Below are 27,789 nucleotides of genomic sequence, written 5' to 3'. Positions count from 1 at the left end.
ATAGTATATGCAAAAAAAACAAAGTGTGTGTGTACTGTATGTATACATATAGTGGCTTGCGAAAGTATTCCCCCCTGGCATTTTTTTTGCCTTACAACCTGGAATTAAAATAGATTTTTTTTGGGGGGGGGGTTGTATCATTTGATTTACACAACATGCCTACCACTTTTTGAAGATGCAAAATATTTTTTATTGTGAAACAAACAAGAAATAAGACAAAAAAACTGAACTTGAGCGTGCATAACTACAAACTTCTACATTGTAGAATAATAGTGAAGACATCAAAACTATGAAATAACACATATGGAATCATGTAGTAACCAAAAAAGTTTTAAACATATCAATTTATTTTATATTCTTCAAAGTAGCCACCCGTTGCCTTGATGAAAGCTTTGCACACTCTTGGCATTCTCTCAAACAGTTTCACCTCGAAGGCTTTTTAAACAGTCTTGAAGGAGTTCCCGCATATGCTGAGCACTTGTTGGCTGCTTTTCCTTCACTCTGCGGTCCACAACTCATCCCAAACCATCTCAATTGGGTTGAGTTCGGGTGATTATGGAGGCCAGGTCATCTGATGCCCAGCTCGATTGCTCTCCTTCTTGGTCAAATAGCCTTTACACAGCCTGGAGGTGTTGGGTCATTGTCCCYTTGAAAAACAAATGATAGTCCACTAACAGCAAATCAAATAGGATCAAATGTTATTTGTCACATGCGCCGAATACAACAGGTGTAGACCGTACAGTGAAATGCTTACTTAAACAACAATGCAGTTTTCAGAAAAAGTGTAAAGGATTTACTTAAATAAACTGAAGTATAAAATKATTGAGGTAATATGTACAGTTGAAGTCAGAAGTTTACATACACCTTAGCCAAATACATTTAAACTCAGTTTTTCACAATTCCTGACATTTAATCCTAGTAAAAATTCCCCTATCTTAGGTCAGTTAGGATCACCACTTTATTTTAAGAATGTGAAATGTCAGAATAATAGTAGAGAGAATGATTTATTTCAGCTTTTATTTCTTTCATCACATTCCCAGTGGGTCAGAAGTTTACATGCACTCAATTAGTATTTGGTAGCATTGCCTTAAATTTTTTAACTTGGGTCAAACGTTTCAGGTAGCCTTCTACGAGCTTCCACCGTAAATGGGCGAATTTTTTCCCATTCCTCCTGACAGAGCTGGTGTAACTGAGTCAGGTTTGAGCTTCCTGCTCGCACACGCTTTTCAGTTCTGCCCACACATTTTCTATAGGATTGAGGTCAGGGCTTTGTGATGGCCACTCCAATATTTTGACTTTGTTGTCCTTAAGCATTTTTCCACAACTATGGAAGTATGCTTGGGGTCATTGTCCATTTGGAGACCCATTTGCGACCAGCTTTAACTTCCTGACTGATGTCTTGATGTTTCTTCAATATATCCAAATAATTGTCTCCCTCATGATGCCATCTATTTTGTGAAGTGCATCAGTCCCTCCTGCAGCAAAGCACCCCACAGCATGATGCTGCCACCCTGTCTTTCACGATTGGGATGGTGTTCTTCAGCTTGCGAGCTTCCCCCTTTTTCCGCAAACATATCAATGGTCATTATGGCAAAACATTCTATTTTTGTTTCTCAGACCGTAGGGCATTCCTCCAAAAAGTACGATCTTTTCCCCATGTGCAGTTGCAAACCGTAGTCTGGCTTTTTTATCGGTTTTGGAGTAGTGCTTCTTCCTTGCTGGTGGCCTTTCAGGTTATGTCGATGTAGGACTCGTTTTACTGTGGATATAGATACTTGTACCTGTTTCCTACAGCATCTTCCAAGGTCTTTGCTGGTTGTTCTGGGATTGATTGCACTTTCGCTCAAGTACATTCATCTCTAGGATACAGAACACGTCTCCTTCCTGAGCGGTATGATGGCTCCGTGGTCCATGTGTTTATACTTGCGTACTATTGTTCTTACAGATGAATGTGGTACCTTCAGGCGTTTGGAAATTGCTCCCAAGGATGAACATCCGTGTGGAGGTCTACATTTTTTTCTGAAGTCTGGCTGATTTATTTTGATTTTCATGAATGTCAAGCAAAGAGGCACGTGTTTGAAGGTAGGCCTTGAAATACATCCACAGGGTACACCTCCAATTGACTCAAATGATGTCAATTAGCCTATCAGGAGCTTCTAAAGCCATGCCATCATTTTCTGGATTTTCCAAGTGTTTCAAGGCACAGTCAACTTAGTGTATGTAAACTTTTGAGCCACTGGAAATTGTGCATACAGTGAAATATCTGTCTGTAAACAATTGTTGGAAAAATGACTTGTGTTCATGCACAAAGTAGATGTCCTAACCGACTTGCCAAACTATAGTTTATAACAAGAATTTGGTGAGTGGTTGAAAAAACAAGTTTTAATGACTCCAACCTAAGTGTATGTAAACTTCCGACTTCAACTGTATATGTTATATACACACACACACATCACACACACACACACACACCACACACACACAAGTACTGGTCAAACGTTTGGACACGGCTACTCATTCAAGGGTTTTACTTTCTTTTTACTATTTTCTACATTGTAGAATAATAGTGAAGACATCAAACTATGAAATAACACACATGGAAATATGTAAACCAAAAACGTGTAATTTGTGATATTTCTTTCCTCCTTAAGTGTTTTGAGCCAATTCTTGTGTTGTACAATGTAGGGGTGGTATACAGAATATAGCCCTATGTTGGTAAAAGACAAGTCCATATTATGGCAAGAACGAACAGCTGAAATAAACAAAGAGAAACGACAGTCCATAATTTTTAAGACATGAAGTCAGTCAATTGTTAAACACTTTTTGGGTTACTAAATGATTCCATAGTTTGATGTCTTCACTATTGTTCTTCAATGTAGAAAATAGTAAATATAAAGAAGAAACCCTTGAGATGATAGGTGTGTCCAAACCTTTGACTGGTTTGTATATTATAAAATACAAAAATATCTCTGAATTAATTTGATTAGGAACTCTTTTAGCCTCAGGCTAGTCTCCAAGAGTCCTCCTAAGAAATGTAAAAAACATACAGAAATTAGAAGGACTACAAAAAAAAAAGTAAAAGCACAAAAATACAAACAAAAGCCACATTCCTATTACCTACAGTATACATATTACGAGTTACACTCCCAGACATACCCCCTCAACCCCCCCCCCACCCCCCCCCCTTCTTAAAACAACTATTTGGTGAGTTTCTGTCAAGAAGTTCCAGGACTTTACTGCCCTGAAGCTACAATCTAATTTGGTTTTGGTGATCTATAGGTGGGCTTGGTTCTGCTCTGTGTGTTACGAGAGTGTTTGTCTTTGACCATATCCAGTTTATCATGGATAGCGTTTGGTCTTTCAGAGTGGTGAATTTTATGAAAAAGGATTAGTATATTATTTTTAGAATTTCCTTGAGTCAGCCATTCGAGTGCATTATGTAATTCTATGGAAGACCTCTCGTAACCACATTGCGGAATGATTACCGCTGCCTTATTTTGTGCTATCTGCATTCTCTTTAGGTCACCAACACTTGRATTACTCCAGACGACAGAGCAGTAGTTCATTTGACTATGGATGAGAGCTTGTGTGATCTGTAAAAAATTTGCTCTGTCATATATTTTGCAATCCTTCTGAGCATATAGGAGGTGCTGGTGATTTTGTTGCAGAGCTGTGAAATGTGTAATCACGAAGAGATACTGTTGTCTAGCAGCACACCTAACAGCCTAGTCTCTGAAACCTCTTCTATGGGTGTTCCGCCAACTGTTCGCTGTAAGGAGGGTAGTTTCTTCCTTCTCCTCTTCGTACATATCAGCATTGCCTTGGTTTTCTTTGTATTTAGCACTCATTTGTTTTGGGTGATACAATTTGAAGTACTTATCATGTCAGCTTAAAGAGCCTCTTTTAGCTGCCCTACAGAATTGATTGTTACATAGTCCGTGGTATCATCAGCTAACATGGTTGCCATAGGATTGGAGAGCACCCYAGGGAGGTCATTTGAATACAGCAAGTACATAAGAGGTCCTAGGCAACTGCCTTATGGGACACCACAGCATACAGATTGAGGTTCCGCATAGGCATCATTTATGAATTTAAACTATCTTGTCAARAGAAACCAGAACTGTTTATTTGAATTGTATTTATTTAACCTTTATTCAACCAGGAAGGCCTCATTGAGATTTGAAATCTCTTTTTCAAGAGCGTAGTAATCTAGTAAAAACCATAGAATTCACAAGAGTATAACAAAATCATAAAATAGCAAATTAAAAACKTTGACAGGTCAGGGAATCAGTCTCAAAATCCTTCATCAGTGATTTAAAAACACCAATAACCGTCTTAGTGAGGTGTTATGAAATGCATAAAAAACAATTTCATCAACAGTATATTATGATCAACAAGGTCAAAAGCAGCACTGAKATCAAGTGGATTATGTATTAAACCACCCAGACACATCAAAGATACAGTCATCCTTCTGAACTGAGCTACAGGACAGGAATGAAACTGCTCAGGGATGTTACCATGAGGCCATTGGTAATTTTAAAAAGCTACAGAGTTCATTGGCTGTGATGGGAGAGAACTGAGGATGGACCAAACACATTGCAGTGACTCCACAATAATGGCCTAAATGACAGTGAAAAGAAAAATACAAATATTCCAAAACATGCATCTTGTATGCAGCAAGGCACTAAAGTAATACAATTTTAAAAAACACAGGAAAGGAATACACTTCTTGCCCTAAATGCAAAGCATTGTGTTTGAGGCAAATCCAACATAACACATCACTGAGTAACTGCCTCATTTTAAAGCATTGTTGTGGCTGCATCATGGTATGGGTATGCTTGACATCGGCAAATACTGGTGAGTCTTTCAGGATAAAAATAAACGAGATGTAGCTAAGCACTGGCAAAATCCTAGAGGAAAACCTGCTTTAGTCTGATTTACACCAGAGACTGGGAGAGGAATTCACCTCTCAGCAGGACAAAAACCRACAACACAAAGRTAAATCTACACTGTTTTTGCTTACCTAGAAGGCTGAATGTTCCTGAGTGTCCAAGGTACAGTTTTTACTTCATTCTGCTTGAAAATCTATGGCAAGACTTGAAAATTGCTGTCTAGCCATGATCGCCAACATCTTGACAGAGCTTGAAGAATTTTGAAAAGAGTAATGGGTACATATTGCACAATCCAGGTGTGCAAAGCTTTTAGAGACAAGCCCAGAAAGACTCACAGCTGTAATCAATGCCAAAGATGTTTCTAACACGTATTGACTCAGGGAGCTGAACACTTATGCAAACTATATTACTATATTTTAGTTTTTGCATTTTTCTTCCACTTTGACCGAGTATTGTGTTTAGATTGTTGACAAAAAAATGAAATGTTGTGTCCCACTTTAACACAGAAAAATGTGAAGAAATCGAAGGGGTCTAAATACTTTTGCAAGGCGTTGTACACACACAGGCACAAGCACGATGCGTCACGCAGTGTAAAATGGCTTCATCCCTCCACTCATCCGCTCATTCACATGCAGCCAGCCAGGGCAGCGTTGGCTCAGTCACTGATACCAGACAGGCCTTAACCCCTGACTTGCCCTAACCTAGACTCTCCCTGACACTAAGTGTTCTGTCTTTGTGAGGAGAAAATGTCACCCTTTTCAGGGGCTTCAGAGATGGGTGTTTAAGTGTGTGTGCTTTTTGGACATTTGCTTTTGTGTCTGTTTTTCTAGTGTGTGTGTGTTTCTTTTGGCTGGGGTTTTCCCCTCAATTCTCTATCATTCTCTGACTCTGTGGTCTCCATGGTGATGGACCAGCACATGTTTACCTGTCTCGCCCGTGACTCCTGCAGGCACAGGGGGTCTCCTGTAGAGCAGGTGTTCTTAAACTGTTAAGCTCGAGACCCTAATGAGAAATTGACTGTTCTCCCATGACCCAAATGGTCTTCCAAATGATGAAATATTGCATGATTATAGATGTTTTCTCATAACCCGCGACCCACCTCTCACAAACCTAGGGCCAACTTTGGGTCCCGACCCATACTTCAAGAAACCATGCTGTAGAGATGCCTCTCAATTGCATCTCAGGCCACCTGAACACACTTCCTATTCCAAGTATTCTCAAATCTATGGAGGAGAAGTTGTACATGTGAATGGATGGATAAGTGGCTTGAGTTCTGCAGGGACCGTATTCAAAGTTGGGGTGCTGAACTAGGATCAGGTCTCCCTTGGCCATGTAATCTCATTCATTAAGWTCTAAAGGTTWAAACTGATCCCAAATCAGCACTCCTACTATAAGATGCTTGAATAAGGACCCAGGCTTCCATCTATGAATAAAGGGAGCTCTCATCATTCTCAACATCATTTAGATGCAGTTTACTGTGCCTTTAATTGGAGCTGAACTTTAAAATCAGAACATTCAGAATGTGTGTGCGTGCAACGATAGGGGTGTCTGTGTGTGTGCTTGGTGCCCTACCATATAACCGCTGGTCATCACACAGTCCTCCTGACAAAAACAAACCCTATGCCGTGAACCTATCTAACAATGTTAGCGAATCACATGCGCCACTTCCGAAGTGAACCTGCCGGCAAAGGGTCAGCCATTGGAGGAATGCTTTGTTTATGCGCTCATTCTGCTATTTGTCTAAAAATCACAAATCTGACCAATTGCTCTCACATGCAGCTGTTAAGTTGTTTTGCTGCCTGACCTCTTTGTGGGAGAAATAATTTAAAACGGTAGCGAGGAGTATGACAATGAGCTATGAGACAATATAAGGAAAAGTGTGTGTGTGTGTGTGTGTGTGTGTGTGTGTGTGTGTGTGGGGAGGCATGCTAACCTTGAGTTCCAGGTCCATTCGATTCTTCCCCAAGGGGTTGATGGAGTTGACTATCAGAGCTATGAGTATGTTTATGCCATTGAACTCGTGCTTGGCTATACAGGATTGGGACAACAATAGGTTGAGCGGAAAACACTTTAAAATTTGAATATGTTTCCATTGTCGGTATAATAGTGAAGCTGGCAGAGAACGGGCGAGTGGTCTGCCACATGAAGGGAGCAGAGTTCTGCAGGACTACAGCTAGAGAGTGGGGTGCAGGCAGGGTCCGCTAAGGAAGAAGGTAGAGAGAAACAGAAAATAAAGCAAGACAAAGATAGGAAGGTAGAGAGATGAAGACTAAGATGATGTAAGAGATTGCATAGAGTGAAGAGAGAGAAGTCACTCTCGGGTCCTCTTGTCCAGGGAGCAACGACAGCACTGATCCCTAACAGCTCCCATCARCGTGTTTTAGACTCCCTCACAGCCGGTCTGATGGCTGTAATGTTGGTGTAACGTTGATGGTGTGTTGCTATAGAGTTACCAGTGTTGCTATAGCATTGCTGTAGGATTGCTGTAGTGTTGCTATAGGTTTCATGCCCAAACAGGAAGAGATTTTAGGTGCATTGATTTTCCCCCTCCATTTGTCTTTTGAAGCAGCGTCTCACAACTAGGTGATATGGATGGGCAGGATGTTCACGCTCAGATTTCATTTGGTTTCTGTTTGGTTTTTGGACATTGGCTGCATTTCATAACACCAATGTTATGATATGAAATGTGATGGATCAGTGACTCTCTTTATAATTGTTCACATTACATCCTACAAATTTCATATGGAAATAAGGAGCATGTAAATATGTACTGTAGGCCTATAGTAAGTTGAATTGAGTTTTGATTGTAAACTTCCTATGTTCTCAGACTAAAAGACTTAAGAAAACATGGAGCATGGGAATTAATGCTTAATCTAACGATCTGTTGAATGTTCTGTCTGACGTTGAACATCCTCTGATCTGCTTTTCCTTTCAGTGCTTCTCATGGTTGTTATTGGATCAATAGCCTATACTTTAGTAAGCTGGTGAATAATGCTATGATACAGCACACCAGAGGGCCGGTTACACAGACTGTATTCCCTCCAATCATACTTACTGTAAGTTGATCCACCCTGCTTCCTGTCTCTGCTCCTGCTCAGCCATGTGGAAACACCTTAACAGGAGCCACACACACACACATTCTAGTGTAACACTAGACCAGTGTTTCCCCTCTGCTATCAATAGACACCTGTGTCTGTGTTCACAAAGCATCTTAGACTAGGAGTGCTGATCTAGGATCAGATCCACCCCCTACCCATAAAATCTTATTCATTCTGATGTAATCTGCTAAACTGATTCTAATTGAGTTGGCCCATATTCATAAAACGAGTAGGAGTGCTTATGTAGGATCAGGTCCCACATCTAATTAATTAGATTCTACATCAGTCAGCCTCTGAGACACTTTATGAATTAGAGCCCTGGCCTGTGAGACCTCGTGTCTGTTGTGGTGAGACTTTCACACTTTGCACAAGCAAGAACTCAGATTGGAAAATCTTCAGCCAACTTTTTCATTGCAACTTCTCTAACTTTCCCCTCCCTGGCTGGCCCCGGTAGTACCACCTATAATTGACCGTAGTCTGACTCCAAGAGCATGCTCTGTTGCTGGGCTCTGCTTTCACTAGCTTCCCCTGAGAGCCTGGAGCTTTGTCTGTCTTGGGCTGGGGCTCTATTCCCAGCCTCCTGCCTGAGACGTGAGACCTCCTGAACAAGCATGGAGGAGAGGTGAGCTCAGCCCGCATTCTCTCTCTCCCTCCCTCTCTTCTGCTGTCCAGCCAGAGTTGGAGACATCTCCAGACGAGGTGGATGTATGGAGAGGAGAGGGAGGGAGGCGTGGTTGAGTTTGGGGGCGGATAGAGGTTTTGGCGAACTGCTCATCTCCACCTCGGACACCCAGAGCCGCAGTGTGGCGTGCCGGCGCACATTTTAAAAACCCATTAGGCTTGATCTTCTTTCCCTCCCTCCCTCTCTCTCCATGCAGCAGCAGACAGATGAGTCAGGCTGGCACGACTCTCCCTCTATCTCTCGCTCTCTCTCTCTCTATCCTGCTCTTTTCTCCACCTCCCTCTGCAGAGCTGGCCAGCAGACTGCATCACCTGAGGGGGATGCATCTAGGCAGGCAGGGAGGGAGGTAGGGTGAGAGACTGGGGAGCCCCACACCTCAAACCCCCTGCCTGCTGCACTCTACCTCTCTTTTAGGCTGTGTGAAAGAATGGCGCAAGACAGACGTCTCCTTTTATAAAAGTAGAAATGTTAATGTCAAACACGATTCCATCTGCAATCAATCAAAAGGAAACGTATTGCTGTTGCCTTAAAAGACAGCTCAGTGTTCGTTTGCGCTCTGTGTACATGTCTATATGTCTGATTTGAGTAGGAATGAGCCGAGTTGGCTCACTGATATCATCATCTGTTATCAATGAAGGGTCTGTGTGTTTCTGTGTTTGTTTCTGTGTGCAAACCTGTGTGGAGACGCCGCTCTCAGCCAGACAGTGCAGGCAGTCGGTCGTCAGTGCTGACTGCAGATGAGTTAGTGTTTACTGAGATGGGGAATATCAGCTGCACGTGCTCTCTCTCTACCAGAACACTGCTCCTTTCCTCAGAACACTTAGTTGAAGGGCTTCAGCTCAACTTTTCTCTGGACTGAACCTTTGATCAACTTCACTTTTACCTTTTCATTTTTTTTTCCTCCTCTCTGTGGGATCCCATGCGAGAAAGGTTGGTTGTTTGTCATGACACAGCTCTCTGTGGTACTTACCATGGAAACGGGCTGACCCCTGTGTCCATCCCTCTCTCCATCCATCCCTCATTTGCTGTGCTCTTAAATAATACATCTTGGTAGTAAAAAAGAGTGAGTCTCTTGAGCATACATGTTTTCTACATGCCAGACAAGTTTTAACAGTCAGTCACACATGCATATTATGCAATCGGAGAGAGTGGGTGATTATTTCAGTGTCTCTCTAGAGGGCAAAGGTCACACGTGGAGTCTCTACCCAGAGGCGCAAACTAAAAGAGAGAGGGAGAGAAAGAGAGAGAACCCCCGCTCTCCGTCTGGCTTCCCTCGTGATTTCCTAGCCAGCCACCACCAGGTGTTATGTAACACATACACTCAGTCATCCTTGTGTGTTCTCCCATGGGAAGCACAGGATCTGTTCCTAGCACACTGCTCAGCTCAGTTTCCTTCTTCCCCTTCTTTCTTTCTCTCTCACAGGAAGAAGTCGCTTCATCCTAGAATGCAATTTGAATGATTACATCCATGTTACTTATGTAACGATCTCACTCGCGATGTCATCATTTTATATGAAACCAATAGTGGAATATTGGCACCGTATGGCCACAGTGTACAGCATGTGTGTAGGATGTACCACAGATATAAAAGCTATTTCCTAGAATGGCCAAGGCCCCTCATGAACACACTCAATATGGCCGGCATAGTATTGTCATTCTGTATCAATGGCAAAAGCTATCTTCTATGAATAAACTCTGATACATGGAAAGACTAAGAATATGTCTGTGTTCCAAGTGGCACCTTATTCCCTATGGGTTCTGGTCAACAGTAGCACACTATAATGGTTACAGGAGCCATCTGGGATGAAACCTTTGTGTCATGATTGATTAAGCATTGAAAATATGTTTTTCTTTGGTGTCTGGTTGTTGATGGGAAGCACAAACAATGAGCGAACCTCACCGTGTGTGTGCGCCTGCCTGCCTGCCTGCCTGCCTGCCTGCCTGCCTGCCTGCCTGCCTGCCTGCCTGCCTGTGTTCATGTTTCTGTCTGGCATAAAACAGACGCATTCTGGTGTGGATTTAATCTTTTCAATTTCTCTCCTCCTGCAGGGAAATGTGTTAAGGCATATTCTCCTCACTCGCTACTTTGGAAATCAAAGGCTTCTCTCCAAATCAGAGTTTGGGAGCGGGAACAGCTCGGCTGGAGGCTTTGGAGGTACTAAACACGACCCCGATTAACCCCAACTATACCTTAACAATACTCCCTGTTACTTGTGGGGAGTGAGCAGATAACATGCATTATTGTTTACTGGTAGCCTGCCTCCATAGGTTATTATTTCCTCATATGCTGTAATCATAGGTTATTATTTCCTCATATGCTGTGATCATAGGTTATTATTTCCTCATATGCTGTAATCATAGGTTGTTATTTACTCATAGGCTGTAATCATAGGTTATTATTTCCTCATATGCTGTGATCATAGGTTGTTATTTACTCATAGGCTGTAATCATAGGTTGTTATTTACTCATAGGCTGTAATCATAGGTTGTTATTTACTCATAGGCTGTAATCATAGGTTGTTATTTACTCATAGGCTGTAATCTATAAACAAACAGCACAGGAATTAAATTATCGACATCTATTGATCACATCTTTACTAATGTTGCAGAAATTTGCATTAAAGCAGTATTCAAATCCATTGGATGTAGTGATCACAATATAGTAGCCATATCTAGGAAAACCAAAGTTCCAAGGGCTGGGCCTACTATAGTGTATAAGAGGTCATACAATAAGTTTTGTAGTGATTCCTATGTTGTTGATGTAAAGAATATGTGTTGGTCTGTGGTGTGTAATGAGGAGCAACCAGATACTGCACTTGACACATTTATGAAATTGCTTAACCCAGTTACTAATCAGCATGCACCCATTAAGAAAATGACTGTAAAAACTGTTAAAACCCCGTGGATTGATGAGGAATTGAAAATTTGTATGGTTGAGAGATATGAGGCAAAAGGAATGGCAAATATGTCTGGCTGCACAACCGATTGGCAAACATATGGCAAATTGAGAAATCATGTGACTTAACTGAATAAGAAGAAACTACACTATGAATCAAAGATAAATTACATAAAGAATGATAGTAAAAAGATTTGGAGCACCTTAAATTTCGGCTCCATCATTCATTGAATTAAGTGGCTCATTCATCACAAAACCCACTGATATTGCCAACTACTTGAATGATTTTTTCATTGGCAAGATTAGCAAATGTAGGCATAACATTTCAACAACAAATGCTGAACCTACACATCCAAGTATAACTGATCCAATTATGAAAGACCAGCATTGTAGTTTTGAATTCCGTAAAGTGAGTGTGGAAGAAGTGAAAAAATTGTCTATCAACAATGACAAGCCACCGGGGTCTGACAACTTGGATGGAAAATGACTGAGGATCATAGCAGACAATATTGCCACTCCTATTTGCAATATATTCAATCTAAGCCTACTAGAAAGTGTGCCCCCTCAGGCCTGGAAGGAAGCAAAAGTAATTTCGCTTCTCAAGAATAGTAAAGCCTACTTTGCTGGCTCAAAGTGTGCAAAGCTGTCATCAAGGCAAAGGGTGGCTACTTTGAAGAATCTCAAATAAAACATATATTTTGATTTCTTTAACAATTGTTTTGGTTACTACATGATTCCATATGTGTTATTTCATAGTTTTGATGTCTTCACTATTATTCTATAATGTAGAAAAATAGTTAAATTAAAGAAAAACCCTTGAATGAGTATGTGTYTCCAACGTTTTGACTGGTGCTGTATATGTTATGGCTTTACACCCCTTACTATATTGTGGATAAAGAGTTTCCTGTCTAACAGAACACAGAGGGTGTTCTTTAATGGAAGCCTTTACAACATAATCCAGGTAGAATCAGGAATTCCCCAGGGCAGCTGTCTTAGGACCCTTACTTTTTTCAATCTTTAGTAATGACATGCCACTTGCCTTGAGTAAAGCCAGTGTGGCTATGTATGCGGATGACTCAACACCATACACATKAGCTACTACAGCGAGTTAAATCCCTACAACACTTAACAAAGAGCTGCGGTTAGTTTCAGAATGGCTGGCAAGGAATCAGTTGGTCCTAAATATTTCTAAAACTTAAAGCACTGTATTTGGGACAAATCATTCACCATACCATAAACCTCAACTAAATCTTGTAATATATAATGTGGAAATTGAGCAAGTTGAGGAGGCTTAACTGCTTGGAGTAACCCTGGGTTGTAAATTGTCATGGTCAAAACATGTTGATACAACAGTAGCTAAGATGGGGAGAAGTCTGTCRATAATAAAGCACTGCTCTGCCTTTTTTTTTTTACACATTTATTTATTTAACCTTTATTAAACTAGGCAAGTCAGTTAAGAACAAATTCTTATTTACAATGACGGCCTACCCTGGCCAAAACCGGACGACGCTTAGCCAATTGTGCGCCGCCCTATGGGACTCCGAATCACGGCCGGATGTGATACAGCCAGGATTCGATCCAGGGACTGTAGTGACACCTCTTGCACTGAGATGCAGTGCCTTAGACCGGTGCGCCACTCGGGAGCCTTTTTAACAACACTATCAATGAGGCAGGTCCTACAGGCTCTAGTTTTGTCGCACCTGGACTACTGTTCAGTTGTGTTAGGTGCCACAAAGAGGGACCTCGGAAAATTACAATTGTCTCAGAACAGGGCAGCACGGCTCGCCCTTAAATGTACACGCAGAGCTAACATTAATAATATGCGTATAACTCTCTCATGACTCTAAGTGGAGGAAGTTGACTTCATCATTACTTGTTTTTGTAAGAAGTGTTGACATGTTGAATGCACCGTGGTGTCTTTTTTAAACTACTAGCACACAGCTCGGACACCCARYCATACCCTACAAGACATGCCACCAGAGGTCTCTTCACAATCCCCAAGTTAAGAACAGACTATGGGAGGGCACAGTACTACATAGAGCCATGGCTACATGGAACTCTATTCCACATCAGTTAACTGAATCTGTTTTAAATAACTGAAAAATATATACCTTATGGAACAGCGGGGACTGTGAAGAGGCACATGCACATGATAACATGCAATCTACACATGTGCAAATGGGTTTTGTATTGTAAATATGGGGTGGTGGAGTGGTGGCCTGAGGGAACACACTGAATTTGTTAGGTGTAAGGTCTTATGACATGTAATGTCATGTAGTATTTTTAACTCTATGTAACTGTCTTTTGTTGCTGGACCCCAGGAAGAGTAGCTGCTGCCATGACAGGAACTAATGGGGATCCATAATAAATACAAATCATAGGTTATTTCTTCATAGGCTGTAATCATAGGTTATTTATTCATAGGCTGTAATCATAGGCTATTGTTTACTCATAGGCTGTAATCATAGGCTATTTTTTATTCTTGACAGTTATATTACAAACCTTCGGTTCCAAATCAGACACGGGTTCAAATGCTATTTGATATCATTCAATTACTTTTAGCATTTGCTTGAGACTGCCTGGTTTGCCAGGTGGGTGGGGTATCCACGTTTGCTACTATTCCATTTGTCCATTAAGCCAGACAGGCACAATAGTATTCGAACTCAGTTCTGTTCCAAATCATGTCCTCCCATTTCCCCCATTCCAATCCATGTGTTTATTAATCTATCTATCTTATCTAACTGCAGGTGGCTCTCTGGTCCAGGACTCTGACAAGCCGAGCAGCAGCATGGTGGACATCCAGTGTCTGCTTGACAGTGAGGGAGCCTCAGAGCTGGTCATAGACCTCATTGTCAGTACCAAGAACGATCGCGTGTTCCAGGAGAGCATCCTGCTAGGCAACGCCCTGCTGCGGGGGGGAACACAGCTTCAGGATACAGGCTGGGGAGGAGGGGGTAGGCTCCACTCAGGTACAGTGGGTGAGGAGGGGTAGGTCACTCAGGTGCAGGTGGGTGAGGAGGGGTAGGCTCACTCAGGTGCAGTGGGGGCAGGAGGGGGTAGGCTCACTCAGATACAGTGGGTGAGGAGGGGTAGGCTCACTCACGGTACAGTGGGTGAGGAGGGGTAGGCTCACTCAGGTGCAGGTGGGTGAGGAGGGGTAGGCTCACTCAGTGCAGTGGGTGAGGAGGGGTAGGCTCACTCAGATACAGTGGGTGAGGAGGGGGTAGGCTCACTCAGATACAGGTGGGTGAGGAGGGGTAGGCTCACTCAGATACAGTGGGTGAGAGGGGTAGGCTCACTCAGTACAGTGGGTGAGGAGAGAGAGGTAGGCTCACTCAGATACAGTGGGTGAGGAGAGAGGGTAGCTCACTCAGATACAGTGGTGAGGAGAGAGGGTAGGCTCACTCAGATACAGTGGGTGAGGAGAGGGGTAGGCTCACTCAGATACAGTGGGTGAGGAGAGGGGTAGGCTCACTCAGATACAGTGGGTGAGGAGAGAGGTAGGCTCACTCAGTACAGTGGGTGAGGAAGGGTAGGCTCACTCAGATACAGTGGAGTGGGAGAGAGGTAGGCTCACTCAGATACAGTGGGTGAGGAGAGAGGGTAGGCTCACTCAGATACAGTGGTTGAGGAGAGAGGGTAGGCTCACTCAGATACAGTGGTGAGAGAGAGGGTAGGCTCACTCAGATACAGTGGGTGAGGAAGAGGGTAGGCTCACTCAGATACAGTGGGTGAGGAGAGAGGGTAGGCTCACTCAGATACAGTGGGTGAGGAGAGAGGGTAGGCTCACTCAGATACGTAAATGTGCACAGATACAGAGATTCAGGTTGGACACACACACTCACTCCGATACAAGTGTTTATCAACTATCTGGTGGGTCGTTTACATTTCTACCCTCCCACCCCCCTCAGAACTCGTTCTACCACCAGCTGCACAAGCAGAAAAAGTCGGAGCGCTTCTTCAAGGTGTTCTATGACCGCATGCGTCTGGCCCAGCAAGAGATCCGGGCCACTGTGTCCGTCAACATGTTCGAGGTCAGCACCTGCAGGAAGAGAGAGGAGGACGTCGACGTCAGTCACAGTGGCATCCGGCTCAGGAAAACAGGTATGTTCTTTGTCTCCATAGAAATAGAATGACTAGAACAGACATTCCCATTCAAGTCAATGTTGCATGATGGTTGGGACGGCAGCCATATTGAGGGTCCTCATGAGTGTACTGTCAAATTGCCGAGGTCTGAGGGGCTTTGGCCATTCTGGTCATTCTGTTTCTATGATCCTCTCCTCCATACCTCGTATTTTGTTCCATCATGCATCTGTATTTATGTCTCTATGTTCTGATGTACAGTCAGGTGCTGGAGTATTGAAAACAGGGGTGCCAATCATTTTGACCCCTATCTTGTTAGAGTAAAAAAAAATCTTACTTATACTAAATATATTTCTCTGAGCAATTGTATTAGTATAAAATATATTTGCACATTTTTTGCATACAATATAACTCAGTATTTGTATTTATTTTATACAGACTTTTTTGCTAATCTTTATCAAGGGTGCCAATAAATTTGGACCTGACTGTATACTGTTAGTGGGGAAAATCTAGTTTTCCAACGTGGATAAATAAAGTTAGTTTGATTCATATACCCATTCATTCAGTTCTCGAGCTGCAGTCTTTCCCCTCCTTACTGGCCTTCCGCTTGTTTCATGGGAGAACAAGTCCAGACATGTCTGTGATGCAGCAGATATTGTAAAATCTACATSGACTCCACAGACTGAAGTGTGGTGTGGAAGGTTGAGACAGTTAAATAGTGAGGCAAAAATGTGGGAGGATGAGAGGTGAAGAGGGATTTAAGTTCTAAAGCTGCTGAGTCATAATGGTCATGAGGGGTCAGCTCTGAACATGAGCCTACAGGTCGCCATGGAGATGATGGGAAAAGGGCTCTCAATGCAGACATACAGATAATAGGCCTATAATGTACGTTTGCTGTTATTCAAATGCACATTTGTAGTGCGTCTGTGTAATTTGTAAAATACAGTAATACAGTGTAGTATATGCATCGTCATTCAAAGGTTTAAAACCCCATCCTTTGTATACATAGGTATAGTGACTCATAAGGTGAAAAGTCGCTCACATTTCTCTCTCTGCTGACATCATTATACCTTAGGCCCCAGTCGATCTCTCTGGGCCGAGGTCATTAACCTATTTAACTAGCAATATGACTACAGTAAATACAGTGTAAATCTGTGTGGTTTCCCCTGTAGTTTCACTGACCTCTGAACACTGTGGAGTGATTCTGTGGTTCTCTGTTCCTGTTTCGACCCCATGCCTGCAGTCACATGTCAGGGGCCATGTGAGGGGCCACAGCACTAAGTCTATCAAAGGACCATTGTACCCAGACGTGTTGTTTTGATACACCAAAAACATTTACTACACAGTTAACCCGTTGTCAGAGGGGTCAGTCATTTAGGAATTATTACAAAAAAGTGGTTGTTTCGAATAATAAGATTTCATATCAGTTTTGCTATCAATTTGACTGAGGGGGAAACATTGAAAAACAATCATGGGAATGGATTGGCTCACAGTGAGTAGCAGGGTTGGGGTCCATTTCAATACAGTAATATCAGGAAAGGAATTGAAATTCATGTGATTACATGATTGAAAAATAATGCAACATTTTCATATCATGAATTTTAATTCCACTGTGAAATTGTTTGACTTGAAAGTAAATCACCCTCCAACCCTAGACAGCAGAAATGCACAGGTTTTCCAGAAATTCTGAGGATGTTTAGGATTGTTTCCAGAATTGTGCAACCCTTCAGTGACCCACTCCTTCCTCTTCTCCTCCTCAAGCGAAAGACTCTTCCCTTCACATGAAAGACAACATGCGTGGCCAGTTGAAGGAGGCGTCCTCAGCCACCTCCAAGGCCTTTGTCTCCTTCCGGAAGGATCTGGACACAGACCTGGAGGTGCTGGATGGCCAGGCCGGTGATGGGCCCGGGGGAGGGGGTGAGGAGAGAGAGGAAGAGGCCCAGATGAGCCCGGCCATCACCATCATGAAGCCTATCCTGCGATACCTCCAGCTGCTCTGTGAGAACCACAACAGGAACCTGCAGGTATTGAATTAAATGGAATAAACCTCTTCTTGATCCTCAGCATATGGGCAGTGTATTGGGAGATCACAGTTCCTCTAACCACAAGCTGAACTTCATGGTGTTTACCATGTTCACATGATGAGTAAATCATGAATCATAAGTGAATCATCTCAACAAGGATTAGCAGGTGGGCCTAATSCATTTGAGGAAACAGATTAGATTCTGAGATGAAATCATTGTCAACAACCAGGTATTATTGTCAATATCTGTCTCATGGTTTTATTCTGAAAAGCATGACTTTTATTTTGACACACCCTGCTATAAACCCAGATCAGTTGTGCTCACACTCAGATAGGATGTCATACTAGTATCCTATGAATATTAACCACCATTCTTCCCCTCCTGGTTCCTCCTTGAATCCAGAACTTCCTGCGGAACCAGAACAACAAGACTAACTACAACCTAGTGTGTGAGACTCTGCAGTTCCTGGACATCATGTGTGGTAGCACCACGGGAGGCCTGGGCCTGCTGGGCCTCTACATCAATGAGGGCAACGTGGACCTTGTCCGGCAGACCCTGGAGACAATCACCGAGTACTGCCAGGGGCCTTGCCACGAGAACCAGGTAGGGGACCACCACTACCTACCAGGTCACCCCAAAACTGTGCCAGTGTAGCGGAGGTGGAATCACGTTCTCGTGATGAGGTATCCCTGCCTGAGACTAGGAAACCCAAATTATACGATATGTCACCGTCGTACCACAAGGATTACCTCTTGGCCTGGGGTCACCCACCGGTTACACCAGAAAACTATAATGTTGCTGTGCTTACTTTACCATCGAAGATGCATTTGATTTTGTGGTTCAAGCGTAGCCATGAAAACCATTGACAGCAAATATGTGGGGTTGTTCAGTAAGATGTGAATCATGTCAATTTATAAAGTGGTTGGGACGTTACACAATTGGCCTACAATACTGCTAGACTGACAACYGTATTGTCTAATTGATTCTAAAACATCTTAATTAAAGGGATAGTTKACTTTTTTAGAAGTTTTAGCTTATTGTCGAGGGTGTTGGGTGTTGTCATTTGAACTACCTATTTAAATCTTGCCAATTTTAGTTCCACTATTATACCTCCAAAGGAAAGTTGTTCTCATTTTAAAGTGTTTTCCGCTCACTAACTAACCTCTTGTTGTCCCAGTCCTGTATAGCCAAGCACGAGTCCAACGGAATCGATATCATCATAGCTCTGATAGTCAACTCCATCAACCCCTTGGGGAAGAATCGAATGGACCTGGTGCTGGAACTCAAGGTTAGCATGCCTCTCCATTCACATTCACCCCTCCTTCCCTACGAGGTAAGGAGGGAATTCACCCCTCCTTCCCTACTGCCCTATATCAACAGCTGGATAAGCAGCAGAGAATAGATCATTATACCTAGATGAATACTGTATAGGTTATCCCATCTAGCCCTATATTAGTGGGCCATTCATACTACACACACGATGTTATCACTATCAATGGCAATCATTTCAGAGTCAGTTTCTTGTTAAAAGACCCATTTGTCCTTGTGTTATGGCCTTACGAGGTGATATCTGCTGAGATGTGAGGGAAGAATGCACTCAGAAGAATGTCTTTCCTCAGTGCAGTGGGGATTTTAGCATGTACATTTTGGTGGGGCAAACTCCCCCCAAAAATGTTGATAAATGRCAGAAAAGCCACTAAACAATACATTAATTGCACTATAATGGTGCCCACAAACTGTTAGAGCCTAAAGCTGTCCCAACAGCAGAGTCCGAACAGCAGTGTCAACACCTTATTACTGCTATAACCTGGCTATCAGCGGAGCATTGTCTGGCAATCACATTTACTGCCTTTTAAGAAGACAGCTGATATGGCTGACTTGCTTAAACAAATGTGGTTTCTACTGACAATGGAGACGTTCAAACTATATGGCAAAAGGGGARGACGAGCGGATAAGAGGCAATCTGTAATTTCGATTAAGACATTGCTGAGTGAGCTAGGACAGACGTAGTCAATATAATTATTTGTTCAGCCCTTTTGAAATGTACAGCGACAGAATTCAGAACATGGGCTGTTCTTACAGTATTCTCCCTGTACACCAAGTCAGAACCGTAGGATAAATGAAGGGGGCATATAAGCAGACAATGAAAGCTCTTACCATATTCGATGATGACATTTCTCTCAAACACCACTAAGTCAGAACAGTAGGCTAAGTTATTAGGGGGAAAGGTACCAAATTATTACGGTGAGGCACATGGGCTACTAACAGCTTTTTATACAACATACACTTAGTATTACTTTCTTAGCTATGGTATACATATCTCCCTGGCATATTACATCATTCATGCAGCAGCATACAAMACATTTTTGGACTCACATTGTTGTGCTGTGCGGCGGTCATTCGTGGGCAGATTCTGCCATCCAGATTTGACTTCAAAGTCTGMCATTCTCTGGATTTATGGCGCGTTCAAGACAATTGGGAACTCGGGGGGGTAAAAAACAAGGTAGAATCATTAAGTCAGTGATCTTCAGGTCGTAGCTCTAGAAAGAGGACAGAGTTCCCCGACTTGGAATTCCGTATTGGATGACCAATCAAAATGTATTTTACCAGTCAGAGCTTTTTTTCCCCCCCTGAGTTCRCAGTTGTCTTGAACTCTCTGAAGTCTGAGATTTCCCAGTTTCCAGTTGTTTTGAATGAGGCAGAAGTCATGCTGGATTGACAGCATGGCCAATGTTGAATGTTTATCCTTTTAAGCTTGGAAAAGAGACCCTTATAACCAGACTTCGACCACACATCCACTCCACTGGATAGCAGGCTAGTGATTTTGGTATTTGTTATTTTATTAGGATCCCCATTAGCTACTCTTCCTGGGGTCCACACAAAACATGAAACAAGAACAGCTCAAGGACTACATTAATAAAATTAAAAGGCACATGTAGCCTACATATCAGTGCATACACACAAACTATCTAGGTCAAATAGGGGAGAGGCGTTGTGCCACGAGGTGTTGCTTTATCTGTTTTTTTTTAAACCAGGTTTGCTGTTTATTTTAGCAATATGAGATGGAAGGAAGTTCCATGCAATAAGGGCTCTATATAATACTGTACGCTTTCTTGAATTTGTTCTGGATGTGGGGCTTGTGAGAAGACCCCTGTTGGCATGTCTGGTGGGATAAGTGCGTGTGTCGGAGCTGTGTGTAAGTTGACTATGCAAACACTGGGATTTTCAACAAATTAATAAAAAATAAAAAAGTGGTGCAGTCAGTCTCTCCTCAACTCTTAGCCAAGAGAGACCGGCATGCATAGTATTTATATCAGCCCTCTGATTACAATTAAGATCAAAACGTGCCGCTCTGTTCTGGGCCAGTTGCAGCCTAACTAGGTCTTTCTTTGCAGCACTGGACCACATGACTGGACAATAATAAAGATTAGACAGAACTAGAGCCTGCAGAACTTGCTTTTTGGAGTGTGGTGTCAAAAAAGCAGAGCATCTCTTTATTACGGCTAGACTTCTCCACATCTTTACAACCATTGAATCTATATGTTTTGACCAMGACAGTTTACAATCTAAGGTAATGCCAGGTKATTTAGTCTCAACTTGTTCAACAGCCACACCATTCATAACCAGATTCAGCTAGAGGTCTAGCACTTAAGGAATGATTTGTACCAAATACAATGCTCTTAGTTTTAGATGTTCAGGACCAGTTTAATACTGGCCACCTATTCCAAAACAGACTGCAACTCTATAAGGGTTTCAGTGACTTCATTAGCTGTGGTTGCTGATGCGTATATGGTTGAATCATCAGCATACATGGACACACCTGCTTTGTTTAATGCCAGTCGCAGGTCATTGGTAAAAATAGAAAAGAGGTAGAGGGCCTAGAGAGCTGCCCTGCGGTACACCACACTTTACATGTTTGACATTAGAGAAGCTTCCATTAAAGAAAACCCTTTGGGTGCTATTAGATAGATAACTCTGAATCCACATTATGGCAGAGGTTGAAAAGCACATAAGTAGCACATAAGTAGCACATAAGTAGCACATAAGTAGCACATACGTTTTTTTTCAACAACAGGTTATGGTCAATAATATTAAGGCTGCACTGAAATCTAACAGTACAGCTCCCACAATCTTCTTATTATCGGTAACTTTCAACCAATCATCAGTCATTTGTGTTAATGCAGTACGTGTTGAGTGCCCTTCTCTATAAGKATGCTGAAAGTCTGTTGTTCATTTGTTTACAGAGAAATAGCATTGTTTTTGGTCAAACACAATTTTTTACAACAGTTTGCAAAGAGCTGTCAGCAAGCTTATAGGTCTACTGTTAGAACCAGTAAAGGCCGCTTTACCACTCTTGGGTAGCGGAATTACTTTGGCTTCCCTCCAGGCCTGAGGACAAAGACTTTCCTCTAGGCTCAGTTTAAAAATATGACAGATAGGAGTGGCTATAGAGTCAGCTACCATCCTAGGAGCTTTCCATCTAAGTTGTAAATGCCAGGAGGTTTGTCATTATTGATTGATAACAATACTTTTTCCACCTCTCCCACACTAACTTTACAAAATTCAAACTTGCATTGCTTTTCTTTCATTATTAGTTTTTTTAATGCATGAATGCAATTGCTCACTGTTCGTTGTTGGCAGTTCCTGACAAAGTTTGCCCACTTTGCCAAAGAAATAATAATTAAAATAATTGGCAACATCAAATGTTTTTGTGATTAATCTGATCTGATTCGATGAAAGATGGAGTTMAATTTATCTTTCTGCCCATAATTTCATTTAAAMTTCTCCAAAGTTTTTTCCATCATTCTTTATATCATTGATCTTGGCTTCATAATAAAGTTTCTTATTTTTTTGTTGTTGAGTTTAGTCACATCATTTCTAAATTTGCAGCAAGTAAGCCAGTCAAATGTGCAGCCAGACTTATTAGCCACTCCTTTTGCCACATCTCTTTCAAACATACAGTTTTTCAGTTCCTCGTCAATCCATGGGGCCTTAACAGTTCTAACAGTCAGTTTCTTAACAGGTGCGTGTTTATCAATTGGAATYAGCAATTTCATAAATTCATCAAGTGCAGCGTCTGGATGCTCCTTGCTAATCACATCAGACCAACAAATATTTTTAACATCATCCACATAAGTCACAGCAAAATATTTTGTATGATCTCTTGTATACTATTTTAGGCCCATCTGTTGGAACTTTGGCTTTCCTGGATATAGCCACTATATTGTGATCACTGCACCCAATGGGTACAGATACAGCTTTAGAACAAAGTTCTACAGCATTAGTAAAAATGTGATCGATACATGTGGATGATCTTGTTCCTGTAGTGTTTGTAAACACCCTGGTAGGTTGATTAATAACCTGAACCAGYTTACATGCACTGGTTACAGTAAGAAGCTTCCTCTTGAGCAGACAGCTTGATGAAAACCAGTCAATATTCAGGTCCCCATGAAAGTAGACCTCTCTGTTTACATCACATAGACTATCAAGCATTTCACACATATTATTTAGATACTGACGGTTAGCACTTGGTGGCCTATAGCAACACCCCAAAAGAAAAGGCTTTAGATGTGCCAAGTGAACCTGCAACCACAACACTTCAATAACACTTGACATAAGATATTCTCTAAGCATTACAMGGATATGGCTCTGAATATATACAGCAACACCTRCCCCATAAGCATTTATGTCTCTTCTATAGATGTTATATCATTGTATTGCTACTGATGTATCATCAAATTAATGATCTAAGTGAGTCTCAGAAATGGCTAATATGTGAACGTTATCTGATGTTATCTGTTATCTGATTGATTTCATGAACCTTATTTCTAAGGCTACATATATTAATTTGGGATATTTTCATCGCTTTCCTGGGTAGCTTATCAGAGATAGACATAATACTGAAAAGAGCAAACAAAGCAAGAGAAAAAAATATACATTCAGCAGTATTAATGAATTGGTGTGTGTGTGCTGCGGGGTTGAAGCTACGAACCCATAGGCTTGGCTCTTCTGGGAGGGAGGGTGGACAATGAGCCTGTCATAGCGGATGTAAGTAATGTCCCCACGTGCTCTGGCAGCTTTTATGGCTGGGATCAGTTCTTTCCTCTTCTGGTGCACAGCTTCAGGATAGTCCTCGTTGAGGAAGATATACGTTCCTCTCAAGTTCTTGGCTCTTTAGCTAGTAAGCTAGCAGCTTTTTTTGGATTAGCTAACACAACGTGCCATTGGAACACAGGAGTGATGGTTACTGATAATGGGCCTCTGTACGCCTATGTAGATATTCCATTAAAAATCAGCTGTTTCTAGCTACAATAGTCATTTACAACATTAACAATGTCTACACTGTTTTTCTGCTCAATTTTATGTTATTTCAATGGACAAAAAATTTGTTTTTCTTTAAAAAAAAAACAAGGACATTTCTAAGTGACCCCAAACTTTTGAATGGGAGTGTATGTTTATTTTTTTAGCTTAACAGGTGGGGCTCAACACAGGTGGGTCTCTGCCTTCGTATAGTACTGATTTTGAAGTCAGTTTCCGCCGGGTAACAGATTGTGGAGTGGGTTAGGATGTGATGGTCATGTGTCGTGGTCTCTCTGTGCTAGAACAACGCCTCCAAGCTGCTGCTGGCAATCATGGAGAGTCGCCATGACAGCGAGAACGCCGAGAAGATCCTTTACAAGATGAGGCCCATGGAGCTGGTAAGTGAATCCACACACACACGAACACACACAAATATACACCTTACTGACAACGTGTGTGTTCCAGGTGGATGTGATGAAGGAGGCGTATGCCCAGGGGCTGGAGAGTGAAGCTGAGGAGAACTCTATAGGAGACCAGATCAAACCAAAAGACGTAGGACACAACATCTACATCCTGGCCCACCAGGTAACCCCATGACATGTGTGTTATAACAAGCATGATTGTGTGTGTGGGAGAGAATTTGTGCACCTGCATATTAATACTTTAATAAGGGCCCAATGACAAAGGCAAAGTCAGTGGTACAGAAAAAGACGGTAATTCACATACTGTATKATTCGCCTATGTGTCACACTCTTACTCCACCGCCAGGTGAGTCTAATGATTCATGTCTGTAGGTGTGTTTATATAGGCTTGTTTTATGTGATTTCAGCAGTTGAAAATGGATGTAACTTTCAATGGAAGAAACGGTTCCTGTGTTGAGTCAGACAGACCAGGTCTAGCGGGTTTTCACTTCTCTTTCACCCAAAATAGAGCTGAGTGTCAGACAGGGTATTTCTGTCCCACCAACGGACTGGTTTCATCATGACCACCGAGCTCTCTGGGGCTGGCTGTTTGCACTTCCAAAATAACACAAACACACATGAGCACATACAGAAGTTTGCACACACACACTCAACCCCATCATGTAACCCCACATGTGCAAATTAACATACATTACATACCACACACCTGCATCAAGCATTCATATACACACACATAACACACATAACCCAAGCATTTCCCTTTTAGCTATTGCTCATGTTTATCAGTAAAAGTCACCACACTTCTGAGCATCTGCCCAGCAAACCAAAATTGGTGATGTGAAAGTTCCCACAATGTAAAAAAACTACTTTCCGAATGCCCTGTGTGTGTATATAGTATTCAGACGCCTTGGCTTTTTCCAAAATGGATTAAATTGTTTTTTTCCCACCAGTGTGTACAGTTGYWGTCGGAAGTTTACATACACCTTAGCCAAATACATTTAAACTCAGTTTTTCACAATTCCTGACATTTAAGCCTAGTAAAAATTCCCTGTCTTAGGTCAGTTAGGATCACCACTTTATTTTAAGAATGTGAAATGTCAGAATAATAGTAGAGAGAATGATTTATTTCAGCTTATATTTCTTTCATCACATTCCCAGTGGGTCAGAAGTTTACATGCACTCAATTAGTATTTGGTAGCATTGCCTTTAAATTGTTTAACTTGGGTCAAACGTTTCGGGTAGCCTTCCACGAGCTTCCCACCCACAATAAGTTGGGTGAATTTTGGCCCATTGCTCCTGACAGAGCTGGTGTAACTGAGTCAGGTTTGTATGCTTCCTTGCTCGCACACGCTTTTTCAGTTCTGCCCACAAATTCTCTCTAGGATTGAGGTCAGGGCTTTTGTGATGGCCACTCCAATACCTTGACTTTGTTGTCTTTTAGCCAATTTGCCACAACTTTGGAAGTATGCTTGGGGTCATTGTCCATTTGCAAGACCCATTTGTGACCAAGCTTTAACTCCCTGACTGATTTCTTGAGATGTTGCTTCAATATATCCACATAATTRTCCTGCCTCATGATGCCATCTATTTTGTGAAGTGCACCAGTCCCTCCTGCAGCAAAGCACCCCTATAACATGATGCTGCCACCCCTGTGCTTCACGGTTGGGATGGTGTTCTTCGGCTTGCAAGCCTCCCCCTTTTTCCTCCAAACAGAACGATGGTCATTATGGCCAAACAGTTCTACTTTTGTTTCATCAGACCAGAGGACATTTCTCCAAAAAGTACGATCTTTGTCCCCATGTGCAGTTGCAAACTGTAGTCTGGCTTTTTTATGATGGTTTTAGAGCAGTGGCTTCTTCCTTGCTGTGCGGCCTTTCAGGTTATGTCGATATAGGACTCATTTTACTGTGGATGAAGATACTTTTGAACCTGTTTCCTCCAGCATCTTCACAASGTCCTTTGCTGTTGTTCTGGGATTGATTTGCACTTTTCGCACCAAAGTACGTTCATCTCTAGGAGACAGAACGCGTCTCCTTCCTGAGCGGTAAGACCGATGCGTGGTCCCATGGTGTTTATTCTTGCGAACTATTGTTTGTACAGATGAACGTGGTACCTTCAGGCATTTGGAAATTGCTCCCAAGGATGAACCAGACTTGTGGTGGTCTACAATTTTTTTCCCTGAGGTCTTGTCTGATGTCTTGATTTTCTCATGATGTCAAGCAAAGAGGCACTGAGTTTGAAGGTAGGCCTTGAAATACATCCACAGGTACACCTCCAATTGACTCAAACAATGTCAATTAGCCTATCAGAAGCTTCTAAAGCCATGCCATCATTTTCTGGAATTTTCCAAGCTGTTTAAAGGCACAGTCAACTAAGTGTATGTTAACTTCTGACCCACTGGAATTGTGATACAGTGAATTATAACTGAAATAATCTGTCTGTAAAGAATTGTTGGAAAAATGACTTGTGTCATGCACAAAGTAGATGTCCTAACCGACTTGCCAAAACTATAGTTTGTTAACAAGAAATGTGTGGAGTTGTAGAAAAAGGAGTTTTAATGACTCCAACCTAAGTGTATGTAAACTTCTGACTTCAAATGTATGCATGTACAGTACTAGTCAAAAATTGACACATCTACCTCATTCAAGGGTTTTTCTTTATTTTTACGATTTTTTCTACATTGTAGAATAATAGTGAATACATCAAAACTATGAAATAACACATGGAATCATGTYGTAACCAAAAAAGTGTTAAACAAATCAACATATATTTTATATTTGAGATTATTCAAAGTAGCCGAAAGGTTGCTGGATCGAATACCCGAGCTGACAAGGTAAAAATCTGTCGTTCTGCCCCTGAACAAAGCAGTTAACCCACTGTTCCCCGGTAGGCCATCATTGTAAATAAGAATTTGTTCTTAACTGATCTGCCTCGTTAAAATAAAAAAAAATMGAAATATTGGGTAAGAGGCTACAAGCTTGGCACGCCTGCATTTGTGGAGTTTCTCCCATACTTATCTGKAGATCCTCTCAAGCTCTGTCAAGTTGGATGGGGAGCATCACTGCACACCTATTTTCAGGACTCTCCAGAGATGTTCAATCGGGTTCAAGTCCTTGCTCTGGCTGGGCCACTCGAGGATATTCAGAGACTTGTCCCGAAGTCACTCCTGCGTTGTCTTGGCTGTGTGCTTAGCGTCGTTGTCCTGTTGGAAGGTGAATCTTCACCCCAGTCTGAGGTCCTGAGTGCACTGGAGCAGGTTTTCATCAACTATCTCTCTGTACTTTGCTCCGTTCATCTTTCCCTCAACCCATGACTAGTCTCCCAGTCCCTGCCGCTGAAAAACATCCCCACAGCTTGAAGCTGCCACTACCATGCTTCACCTTAATGATGTT

At 42.1% G+C, this 27,789-nt stretch overlaps 1 protein-coding gene across 1 annotated transcript in view; it reads left to right on the top strand.

Moving 5' to 3' along the window:
* Positions 1-27,789, top strand: part of LOC111960994 (inositol 1,4,5-trisphosphate-gated calcium channel ITPR2-like) — a 162,637-nt gene that overhangs the window by 88,413 nt on the left and 46,435 nt on the right. Inside the window, exons 38-46 of the mRNA XM_070443090.1 lie at positions 10,722-10,827; positions 14,316-14,489; positions 15,381-15,394; positions 15,480-15,672; positions 17,413-17,675; positions 18,078-18,278; positions 18,853-18,963; positions 24,278-24,373; positions 24,441-24,560. Coding sequence (XP_070299191.1) covers positions 10,722-10,827; positions 14,316-14,489; positions 15,381-15,394; positions 15,480-15,672; positions 17,413-17,675; positions 18,078-18,278; positions 18,853-18,963; positions 24,278-24,373; positions 24,441-24,560 — 1,278 coding nt within the window. The remainder of the gene's footprint in view (positions 1-10,721; positions 10,828-14,315; positions 14,490-15,380; positions 15,395-15,479; positions 15,673-17,412; positions 17,676-18,077; positions 18,279-18,852; positions 18,964-24,277; positions 24,374-24,440; positions 24,561-27,789) is intronic.

The sequence above is a fragment of the Salvelinus sp. IW2-2015 genome, linkage group LG4q.1:29 (assembly GCF_002910315.2).
Source record: "Salvelinus sp. IW2-2015 linkage group LG4q.1:29, ASM291031v2, whole genome shotgun sequence".
Taxonomy (NCBI): Eukaryota; Metazoa; Chordata; class Actinopteri; order Salmoniformes; family Salmonidae; genus Salvelinus; species Salvelinus sp. IW2-2015.
Note: the sequence above shows the minus strand (reverse complement) of the source record. Positions and strands in the feature narration are given on the sequence as shown.